Raw genomic sequence first — 12,219 nt, 5'->3', positions numbered from 1 at the left:
TTTAGAGCAATGTTTCTCAACTGTGGGTCAGAATCACTCGCAGGGCATATGGCCGGGCCCCACCTCCAGAGTTCAGATTCAGTATACTGGGGGCAGAGCCTGGGAATCTGCATTTCTGACAAGGTCCCAGGTGGGGCTAATGCAGCGGGTCTAGGGTCCACACTTTGCAAACCATGGTTTTAGAGAACCTAAGGGTTTATCACATTTTCCCCCATTAGAGGCCATGCCCAAAAACTTGAGATGCAGCTTCCCTGGGCAGGCAGGACCTTTCAGTTCTCCATCTCCCAGCCACAAACCTGGAGCTGCGACAGCGGTGACTCCCTGGCTGGTAGCACTTCCTACACACCACATTCCAGAGAACTGAGGAAGGCCGCCAAGAGGGCAAGGAACTCATTGCTCTCCACTCTCCACCCAACGCTGCCACACACGTGTGAACCACTTATGGTCCCGAGGTCTGCGCCCTTGAAAACAAGATGGCCTGCTGTCTCCGAGATCCATATTCTAGCTCCTCACAGCACCTATATCAGAATTACCTGTGGCGTGTAGATTCACAGGCCCATCCTCAATAATTCTGGGAGTCATCCGTAAACATGCGTTTTAATAAGCTCACCATCTTAGTGGTTCTCAAAGTGTGTTCCTCAAACCAGCAACGTCATCACTACCTATTAACTTGTTGGAAATGCAAATTCTGGGACCGGACCCCACACCTACTGAATCTGAAACCGGGGTTGGGTCCGGTCACTTGTGTTTTAATGAGCCCTCTAGGTGATTCTGTTGCATGTTCAAGTTTGAGAACACCCTGGTTCACATTATTCGGCCCCTGAGGCTTAAGATCTCCGGATCTGGACCGTTTTTCACCTTAGGTTCTAGGTGCCTTACTTGCATGTGCCAAAAACATCAACAGGAAGCAGAGTGTCCCCGGCAAAGGCCTTCCTGTAGGACACTTGTATCCGACAAGAGAGTTCAAGAGTGAACCCTTGTTGAATTTGGCCATTTATACGAGGGCCCGTCCCGCTTCACCTGGCCCTCGTATAAATGAAGTCCCTTGGGGGTGGGGGTCAACTTGGCCCCCGCTGAAGCCCAGACTCCCTGGCCGGGTAACCTCGTGGAGGAGTGATGTTGTGGGCCGGCTCTTCGGAGGGTGCTTGGTCGGCGTCCCGCCCCGCGCTCCTGCGTAAACACCGTTCCCTCGGCAACGCCTAGAACCCACGTCAAAGGATCGGCCCGGTACGGGGCGACCGCCACCCCTCCCGCCGACCCGACTCCCGGCAGAGGCCTCTGGCCCCAGCCCGAGCCACCCCCCCGGCTTGCGGCCGCCTCCCCCCGTGCGGGATGAACACAGCCGCGGCCGCCTCGGGGCCCCATGGAGGAGCAGCCGCCGCCGCCGCCGCCGGTCCGCCCGCCAGCGAGAATGACCTTGTTGGGCAGCCCACACCCCGGAGCCCCCTCCGCGGCCGGCGCACCTGGAGGGACTTCCTCCGCGGCCACCGCGGCGGCCGTGCTCTCCTTCAGCACCGTGGCGACCGCGGCGGCCGCGGCGCTGGGGAACCAGAGCGACGGGAACGGGGGCGACAGCACTGGCGCCTCGGCTGGCGGCGGCCTCGGCGGGCCCCGGGCGGCGGGGGCGGCGGGGAGGCCGCCGCCGGGCCCCGAGGCGGCGCCGCTGCTGTCGCACGGCGCGGCGGTGGCAGCCCAGGCGCTCGTGCTCCTGCTCATCTTCCTGCTGTCTAGCCTGGGCAACTGCGCGGTGATGGGGGTGATCGTGAAACACCGGCAGCTCCGCACCGTCACCAACGCCTTCATCCTGTCTCTGTCCCTGTCGGACCTGCTCACGGCGCTGCTCTGTCTGCCCGCCGCCTTCCTGGACCTGTTCACGCCGCCAGGGGGCTCGGTCCCCGCCGCCGCCGCCGCCCCCGTCGCCCCCGCCGCGGGGCCCTGGCGCGGCTTCTGCGCCGCCAGCCGCTTCTTCAGCTCGTGCTTCGGCATCGTGTCGACGCTCAGCGTGGCCCTCATCTCGCTGGACCGCTACTGCGCCATCGTGCGGCCGCCGCGGGAGAAAATCGGTCGCCGCCGCGCGCTGCAGCTGCTGGCGGGCGCCTGGCTGGCGGCCCTGGGCTTCTCCTTGCCCTGGGAGCTGCTCCGCTCGCCCCGGGAGCCCCCGGCGGCCCAGAGCTTCCACGGCTGCCTGTACCGGACGTCCCCGGACCCCGCGCAGCTGGGCGCGGCTTACAGCGTGGGGCTGGTGGTGGCCTGCTACCTGCTGCCCTTCCTGCTCATGTGCTTCTGCCACTACCACATCTGCAAGACGGTGCGCCTGTCCGACGTGCGCGTGCGGCCCCTGACCACGTACGCGCGCGTGCTGCGCTTTTTCAGCGAGGTGCGCACGGCCACCACCGTGCTTATCATGATCGTCTTCGTCATCTGCTGCTGGGGGCCCTACTGCTTCCTGGTGCTGCTGGCTGCGGCTCGGCAGGCCCAGGCCGCGCAAGCCCCCTCGCTCCTCAATGTGGTGGCCGTCTGGCTGACCTGGGCCAATGGGGCCATCAACCCTGTCATCTACGCCATTCGCAACCCGAACATTTCGATGCTCCTGGGGCGCAACCGGGAAGAGGGCTACCGGACTAGGAACGTGGACGCTTTCCTGCCCAACCAGGGCCCCGGTCTGCAGGCCAGAAGCCGCAATCGCCTTCGAAACCGCTACGCCAACCGGCTGGGAGCCTTCAGTAGGATGTCCTCTTCCAACCCGTCCAGCGGGATGGGAGGGGACGTGGCCATGTGGGCTCGAAAAAACCCAGTTGTGCTTTTCTGCAGGGAGGGGCCCCTAGAACCAGTGACAGCAGCGGTCAAACAGCCTAAGTCTGAAGCTGGGGACACCAGCCTCTAAGAAAGGTTGGGATTCACAGCTTGTAAAGGCAAATTTTCAGCTGCACCGTTTGATGATACGGGATTCTGGGGAGAATCGTGTATTTCATAAAGCCAAACATTTAAAAAAGAGACAGAGGGGGAGGCTTACCCCTTCCCCCAAACAACATACAAGACAATGTGCCCTTCTTCAAAAGTGCCATGTGTAAAATGCAAAAATTAAAATATTAAACCACACAACCAAGCATTGTGAACTGTAAGTGCCAAAAATGAGAAAAGTAACATTCACAATTACTGAAAAGCTCTTATTATAGGAATCACACTGTGAAACAAACAAAATCATTGAATGCAACCAGGATTTGTTCAAATACAGAGAGTTTCAGGAAAGGATGGAGACTTTCAGAATCACTTGAAGGCTCCCCTAAATCACCAGAATTCACCAAAGTTGAGATTTTTAGAACTTGCACCTCTGACACGCGCTTTGGGTGCTTAGGTTGGGAACGAAAAATTCTTGTCCTTACGCGTTTTGGTGCGCTTCCTCGCACCCGTGTCCCTATAATCTTTGTGGGAAATTTTATATTCATAGACCATTTTAAACCATTTTCGGATTTTGAAAGGTAGCTTATTACCATAAAATCAACCATCTGAAGGGCAGATAGAAGTATGAAAATAAAGACATGTGGCTGTTTATAAATGTATTCCAAAATTATACTTAAAAAAATTAATATCCCTCATTGTGTCCCCCAAATTATCTGCCCTGGGAAGTCTTGAGGCTTTACCCTTACTCTAACCTGATACTTTTGTTTCTAATCACATGGGGGATGCTGTTCGCAGAGTGCTTTTACATTTTTAAAAAATAACTTTCATAGCAGAAGATCGTTGCCTTTTGAGGTAAATTTGATTTTCAGATGCAGCCAAAAATATAACTTGAAGTCAAGTTGATTGAATCAGGTAAGTAATGACACTTTTTCATATATATAAAAAAAAATGAGAGCTCTGTAAAGTAACAAGACTGGCTTTCCTATGTGGCTAACTGAAGAGGAGTACAATGAAGAATTCTAAAAGCATTTTGAGAAGTGGCTGTATTCTTAGAATAAGCGTAGAGCTTTCCAAGGGCATCATACCCTTCTACATTTGGAAGTTTGGTTATATTTATGAAAAAAAATGAATCATCGCTTTTATAGACATGATTTGTCTAAACTAACATTACTAAAAAGGGAGAAGAGATGTGGTGTTATTGCATATAATAGAATATTAATAATTTGGGCATAAGGTCAGAAAGTAACTTCAATCAAGCTGGAAATATTTTCAGAAATGTGAGAACCAAAGATGCTTCTTTTTTTAAAGTTATTTATTTATTTATTTTTAGAGAGAGCACAAGTGGGGAGGAACAGAGAGAGAGGGAGAGAGAGAACCCCAAGCAGGTTCCACACTGTCAGTGCAGAGCCTGATGCAGGGGCTTGAACCCACGAACCGTGAGATCATGACCTGAGCTGAAATCAAGAGTCAGTCGCTTAACCGACTGAGCCACCCAGGAGCCCCTAAAACAAAGACGCTTCTTAAAATTCAAAAGCACAATTCCAGGTTTGTGTGTCTGAAATTTTGCACATTAAATGCCACCGTTCACAGAATCGTTTACTCAGAATTTTGAAAGATACTGTTTTCTCCCTCTTTCTTTCCTTCCCTCCACTTGCTCCTCTTGCCTTCAACATTTCACAGCCTTCATTGAATGAGTACTTTAAACTAGATATGAAATGACATCAGCTATCATGTTAAAATTTCAATGTGAAATAGCCACCTTTTTTTTCTTGCATTTAAAGATGTTAATTATTTTTTACACTTCTGTGTGATAGGTGGGTGTATTTTGTAATCAAAGATGGAAAAATATGATTCTGTCAGAGCTAAAGGTATTTAATTTCTCCCCCATGCTCAAGGCATCATCACAATCATAAGTTCATAAGTTTATACATTATCTGTATATATCTTGCTATACTCAATGTAGTGCAAAGTAGATGAGATAATCTTTACTCTTTAGCACTTAGTATATATATGTGTGTGTGTGTGTGTGTGTGTGTGTGTGTGTATGTCTACATACATATGTGTGTATATATATACACACACACACAGCAGCTGAACAAATATTTAACGTATATCTACAGTATTTGCCTGTTAAAGTCAAAACAATTGTGTATTTTTTGGCATTCTGAGAAAATGGAAGTCATGTCTGGCACTTGGGAGGACATGATAAAGTCTTCCAGTTAGGAAAGTTATCAGAGGATAGGAATTCAGCGACTGTGAATAATGGCAAAGAGTTAGGGATCTTAGGGGAAGGAGGCAAATGTACAAAGTGGGGTATTCCCTGAAAAGAAAACTCAAAGGAAGCTATTTAAAAATAAACATGGTGTGGAATAACCCTTCTGGTGAGTGAAGGGAAAATCTGAGAGACTGGAAGCGACAAGGTGGTGGCACGAGGGACTTTAAGGCAGGAAAGGAGTCCCATCCTAACTGTCGGTGTAGATAGTGGTAGGAAGTTTTAAGAAAAGGATAGTTTGGGGAAGAGACCATTCCGTCAGGACCTGTAAGAGTCATGGTTGGCAAAAATGGGAGGGAAAAGAAAAAGCAATGCTAGTAAGTTACTAAAAAAATTATAGTGTTATTTGCTTGTTTGTTTATTTGAGGCTATACAACTAGTCAGTGATAGAACTAGGATTTGAACCACCAGTCTGTCTGGCTTTGGAGCCCTGTGTTCTCTTCCTTTACCCTCTGTTGTTCCTCAATGGTCAGAGGATAGAGAAACTAAAGATGAGAACTTAGCATCACCACCACCACCACTATTATCATCATCTAGAGTTTTTATTTCCTACTTCACATTGGGCAATTTCCTGGGTGCTAAGTCTACTGAAAGGTAAAAATCACAGTACCTGCTTTAAGAGGGCTTACAGTCTAATTGAGGACCTCGAGCTTATAAAAATTGGCCCTAATCCGGACTCTACCTGTGGGGAAGAAAAGGTGTCACATTCTTAGAAGCCGTTATCAAAAGAGATGGATTTAGAAGCAAAAGATATGTAAAAGGCCAGCAATCAATCTGGTTCAGTTGTAAATACTTAGAGACAGAAATCGATGCCTTGAATAAAAGACGGAGAAAGATTGACTCTCAAATATAAGACAGACCTTTCCTCACATTGAGTGCACGATTATAGTGATTTTGTTTAAAAAGGAGAAAGAGGGGTGCCTGGGTGGCTCAGTCGGTTAAGTGTCCGACTTCGGCTCAGGTCATGATCTCGCGGTCCGTGAGTTCGAGCCCCGCGTCGGGCTCTGTGCTGACAGCTCAGAGCCTGTAGCCTGCTTCAGATTCTGTGTCTCCCTCTCTCTCTGACCCTCCCCCATTCATACTCTGTCTCTCTCTGTCTCAAAAATAAATAAACATTAAAAAAAATAATAAAATAAAAAGGAGAAAGAGAAGCTATGAAATATTGAGATATGTTAAATATTGGTCAGCATGCAATCCTTCATGTGTCATTCTGCTCCCAGTTTGAGTGTTTCCTTTGAATGACAATAAGAGCCACGAGTCACGCTTACCATAGTACATACATTACCCCATCTGCTCCTCAGAGCAACTCTCTAGGAAGATACTATATTATCACTGCCCCCATTTTACAGATGAGAAGACTGAGGCACAGATGTGCTATGTGATTTGACCGCGGTGACACAGGAAGTTTGCACTATACATAAGATTTGTACCTAGCAGATGGGCGCCAAAAGTCCCATCTTAACCACGGCACTGTGCTGCCTCTCTTAACGTGTAAAAGAAAATGGGAAACCCGGAGAAGAGCCAGAGAAGATAAAGACAACAACACTAAAGGGATGGAGAAATAAATATCATAAAATGTAAAAGAAAAGATTTGTTTGAGCTGGAGAACAGCTATATAAGATATGTGATTTTCAAATATATGAAGAGACGCTGGGCAGCTATTTTCTAGTATAATCTCAGCCCTGGCAGACCCCAGTCGTCCGTCTTCTCCATTCCTGCTCCAGAAGAGCTGAGCACAACTGGAGGAAAATCGTAGATCAGATCGAGTACCCTCTGCACCTAGCGTCCATGGCTTCTCTCAGCCCCTCTACCCTGCCCAACAATTTAAACCTTTTTGCTTGCCAGCTCACTCTTTCTGCTCACTTTAGTGATCCTTCGTACTTTCTCTGCTCAAACTTATAACTGACCTTCCCCTCTTGAAAGATGAACATTACAAGCTAACCTGGATTTATACCAGTCCTCAGCTCTGTCTTTCCACTAGTAAAGAAAGTGGGGCCCTTTCTAGCCCCAGGAACCTCATGCCATCGATACTTTCCTGGTATCCTTAGTCTTTCTCACTGAACCAAATCCCTCTTGTGAACCCATAAGCTCTCACTTAAAAGGAAAAAACCGCAAAGCCTCTCCTATTCCTCCTTCCCTTTTATCTCTCTCAATTCCCTGCCTTCAGCTGAACTTGAAAAAAAAAAAAAAAGCCTATACTTTTACAGCTGATCTAAATCCTAGTCTACAATTTTGATGGTGCAAGAAATTGTCATTCTTATGCAATTAAAATTTTCCCCAATCCTCTGTTCTGCCACATAGAAACTTAACATGGCAGTATCTAGGTTCTAGGGGCTTATTTAGTACCAAGCATTGGTAAACATCAGTCTTCAGTGGTGATTCATCTGTCCTGGCATCCACCAGTCAGTCTCCAGTCACATCCAAAATTTATGCATGATTATTCCCTCACTCAGTCCGGGAGGACCCAGCTCTAACTATGGACCACTTTTAGAGCTCCTCTTTGGACACAAAAAGATAATTACCCTGTCTCAGCATCATGGAGGGCTATGCCACACCCATAATACTGTCTCAGGCTGCTTTTTAAAAATTAGGTTAAGAGTTTATGTATTTATTTTTTGAGAGAGAGAGAGAGCAAGCCAGTGGGGCAGGGGCAGAGAGAGAGGGAAAGAGAAAATCCCAAGCAGTCTCCATACCTTCAACGCAGAGCTGGACGCGAGGCTCGAACTCACGAACCATGAGATCATAACCTGAGCCAAAATCAAGAGTCAGACGCTTAACCACCTGAGTTACCGATGCGCCCCTAAAAATTATCCTTAAATATTTTTGATTGCTTGATACTTTTTGATATTGTTGGGTCAATAAATCAAAATGATATATGAGTGTGGATTGGGAGTTCCGTTTGTGGAATGGCAGTGAGGGTCTCTGTGGACCTGCTAGCCAGTGAAACAAGTATAGGCGGTAAAAATTATTTACAAAGCGACCATTTGAAGTCTCTGGAAGTTGTCATAACAGCATACAGCAAATGAAGAAACATTTATTGGAGAAAGTCTACTATAATTCAGTAGCGAGAGTCAGTGGTGTTTGAACTGTAACCTGCTCCCTCTCCCTGCTCTCTCAGTGTGACAGAAACTCCACTTCAGGTGAGTACAACCACGTACACAAGGCTCCCTCTTCCCCAGCTTCCAACTGGAGGGTATGGTGTCTCCCTGGAAGGAGCAGGCCATGAGAACTTCTCAAATTTTCAGCTACATGTTGCAGAGGCTAAATTCCAGGTGAGTGTACCCAAGGGGCTGGGAGTTCTCTTCTTCGCCTAGCCTGCATCCATAGGACAGGTGCTTGACCTCAGGGATGGTGTGCTGGGAATACCAGGGTCGTGAGTGCGCTCAACCCAGCGCATTTGTAGGATGGAGACTCCACTGTAGGAGACACAAGCTGAGAAGACTGTGGGCCACTGCCCACACCCAGTGCCCTGCTCCTACAGCAAGGTGTCACTCCAAAAGAAGTGACAAAAGAAGTCTGCCGCCCCCCCGACCCCCAGCTTTAGAGCTCTGGCTCAGCTATTTTGACCAGGGGTATAGACAGGCCTCGAAGCAGGCAGTGCTACGGCTCTCCCCAAAGCAACTAACTTTATTTGAAACAGAGCGTGGGAAGTTTAAGTCTAAGGGCATTGTCAAAACAATGGAGTTTCGGTGGTAAAAAAAAAAAAAATTGAGAAGGCTAATAGCTTCCTGAGAGAGATACACGCTAAAACGTTTGCCAGCTAGTTTACCAGAGAGAATCAGGGAAAGAAATAAGTAACAAAACCCTTTTATTATAGCTGAGTTTTAAAAGTTTGTGTGTGTGTGGGCGGGGGGGGGGGGGAAGGGGGGGGAGAGGCCCCCGGGTGGCTCAGTCAGTTAAGCGTCAGGCCTCCCCTCAGGTCATGATCTCAAAGCTCATGAGTTCGTGCCCCATGTCAGCTGTGCTGACGGCTCAGAGCCCGGAGCTTGCTTCTGATTCTGTGTCTCCCTCTCTCTCTCTCTCTCTCTCTCTCTCTGCCCCTCCCCTGCTTGCTCTCTCTCTCAAAAATAAACATGGAAAAAAATTTTTTTTCAAAACGTTCCTTGGGGGCACCCGGGCAGCTCTGTCGGTTAAGTGTCGTCAGACTCTTGGTTTCAGCTCAGGTCATGATCTCACATTTCTCGGGTTCAAGCCCCACGTCGGGCTCTGCGCTGGCAGCACAGAGTCTGCTTGGAAGTCTTTCTCTCTCTACCTCTCTCTCTGCCCCACCCCTGCTTGTGTGCGTGCACACACACACACACACACTCAAAATAAATGAACATTTAAAAATTAATAAAAGTTCTTTGTATGTTTTGGATAACAGTCCTTTATCTTTTGCAAAAACTTCTTCCCAGGCTATGGCTTGTCTTCTCATTATCTTGCCCTTTTCAACATAAACAGAACAAGACATGGATTTGACAATTCCGACCATGATGAAAAGACAGGGTCATTCTTATCAATAGGAGCATTACTCCTCCCTAAGGAGGCACTTTGGAAATCTGTGGGAGCATTTTCAGTATCACAATGTCACTGGCGCTTAGCGAGCGGTGTCTAGGAATGCCAGGTGTCCTGCGAAGCATAACGGAATACTGTCCAAGGAAGAATCTTCCCTCATTCCAGTGTTCAAATGTCCCACCAGACCCTGAAACAGCTGAGAACCTATGGACACTTGGGTAACTGCATACCTTTAGTCCATTCTGCGGAGAAACATAGTATTTTAAAATGGTTTCGGGGTGCCTGGGTGGCTCAGTCGGTTAAGCATCTGACTTCAGCTCAGGTCACTATCCTGCTGTCCGTGAGTTCGAGCCCCGTGTCGGGCTCTGGGCTGACGGCTCAGAGCCTGGAGCCTGCTTCCTATTCTGTGTCTCCCTCTCTCTCTGTCCCTCCCCCATTCATGCTCTGTCTCTCTCTGTCTCAAAAATAAATAAAAAAAAAAAAGCTGCTGAGGATTCAACTCCGTTTAAAAAAAAATGGTTTCAATATACAATATACTGAATATACTGAATATACACTGAATATACTTCAATATACTGAAAAGTTTCTTAAAATGCAAGCGTTTTATAAATGGAAAATTTATTATATTTGTTCTGTTTGGGTTTTTATGAAGCAATATTCACCACTTTAGAGGGCTGCATCACACTTTGCCCCCGCTCTGGAGGTCATGGAATGGGAAGAAAACGTTTGCCTCAGTCTGCATTTGCAGCCACTGCGATCCCTGTGATCCTACACTGAGGCATAAGCATCCACCTACCTCGTTTTGTGGGTTCTGCAATACAAAAGAACTACTAGTGACACAAGAACATAAATGGATGCTAGACCTTTGGCCAAGAGAGACATCTGCCTAGTACGTTCTCAAGGGTCCCACTACATGGGCCAGTTTTTGAAAGGAAACAATTTGTCCACGTGTTCTCTCTCAAAGACCCTAACAATGAGTGTAACTGAAAACATTCTTAACCCTGCTTTACCTGTAGCTGCAGGGGGCTGGAGACAAACTAAAGGAGAGACAGCAGACTTCACCCCTCCTTGGTGGTCGTTGAGCTCCTGTGGATTTCTGGATGCCAGGGGCCCAAGGCAAGTACATAATTTCTTGAGAGCAGGACTCCACGCTCCCATTGTGAAGCTGGGAGGGGGTGTTAAACAGCATTTCACCTGTGATTGGGAAGCCTGAAATACTACTAATTCCCCACAAGGAGGCTCCATTATCAAGTACAACAGTTTTCAAAGAGGGAAAAGCATCCACCAATGCAAAAGCAGCAGCCCATCATGGTGCATTAAATTCCTTTCGTCTTTACATGCTTTAACATTCCCATTGATTACAGTTTGGTTCTCATTCTCATATAAAAAGGTAGTGTATCATCTTAGTGCTAGGCAAAGCTAGGGTAAACGTATCACATGTTAAGTCCACAATTCAAGCCGAGTATACAGAACAAGACAGAGAGAGAAAAGATGGAGATTGGTAATTGTAATAAAAAGGAATTTGAAAGAAATTTCTTATGCTTGTTATTACTTTGATCCAAGAATGGTCATAGAGATTCAACTTGGGCTTTCCAAGTCAAATAAGAAAATCTTTGGCTAAAATTATTTCTCTTTATAAAGCAAACTAATCATTATCACCAGCTTCGTAGCTCTTTGCCCCATCAATAACACATATGGCCATGGCATTGCTTTAATATCACTTGTTTTTAAGTTTATTTATTTCTTTTGAGTGAGAGAGAACGGGGCGAGCATGAGAAGGGGGAGAGACAATCTGAGGCAGGCTCTATACTGAGCCTGACACAGGGCTCAATTCCACAACCATGAGACCATGAACAGAGCCAAAATCAAGAGGCGGACGCTCAATCGACTGAGCCACCCAGGCACCCCAAATATCACTCTTTAAAATTAAAGTAGTGACTACTTCTTGTTGGATGATGTATTATCTTAAAATATTGGTAGTAACATTTATAAATGGCTATAAATTTGACTAGTTACATAACAAATAATTTATACAATTAAGATTTTTTTCCACGTACGATGTTAAAACTAGATATATAACACTGTATGATGTTAAAACTTTTTCTTTTGCCTCCTTAATTCTCTGAAAAAAAATTTAGAACATGATTAGTGCTGTAGATGTTCAATTAACCTTGTGTTTTAATCATTCATTTTATAACACATAATGTATGAATAAAATACGTCAGGGAAACTGAGAAATGAGGCACATTTCTTTATGTGGAAAATGGAAGTAGGTTTGTGATTTAGGAGTTTTAGTCTTCTAAGATTTTAGTCTTCTTTAGAGAGTGGGATTTTGGATGTAGCTAGCATTTGAGTGCCTCATTAGATCATTGGCTTATATTATTTCATTTATTTCTAGCAGAATCACAGCTGGTATTGGAGTTACTGGTATTGGAGCCCAGAGCCGGGGTGGGTGGGAGAGAGGTGAATAGGGGTGAAGGTTTGTGAGTCTGGAAGTAAAGAGGAAATGAGAGGAGATGCAACAAGGGCAATCTTAACTGGGAGCTTACAAA

General features: G+C 46.7%; 1 protein-coding gene across 1 annotated transcript; it reads left to right on the top strand.

Annotated features, from left to right (window-relative positions):
* Positions 1-1,215: 1,215 nt before the first annotated feature.
* On the top strand, positions 1,216-3,102 carry GPR135 (G protein-coupled receptor 135). The gene has a single exon (XM_015071822.3). It carries the CDS (start codon positions 1,364-1,366, stop codon positions 2,882-2,884), a length of 1,521 nt encoding a protein of 506 aa, XP_014927308.2. The 5' UTR covers positions 1,216-1,363; the 3' UTR covers positions 2,885-3,102.
* The last annotated feature ends 9,117 nt before the right edge of the window (positions 3,103-12,219 follow it).

The sequence above is a fragment of the Acinonyx jubatus genome, chromosome B3 (assembly GCF_027475565.1).
Source record: "Acinonyx jubatus isolate Ajub_Pintada_27869175 chromosome B3, VMU_Ajub_asm_v1.0, whole genome shotgun sequence".
NCBI classification, from domain to species: domain Eukaryota; kingdom Metazoa; phylum Chordata; class Mammalia; order Carnivora; family Felidae; genus Acinonyx; species Acinonyx jubatus.
Note: the sequence above shows the minus strand (reverse complement) of the source record. Positions and strands in the feature narration are given on the sequence as shown.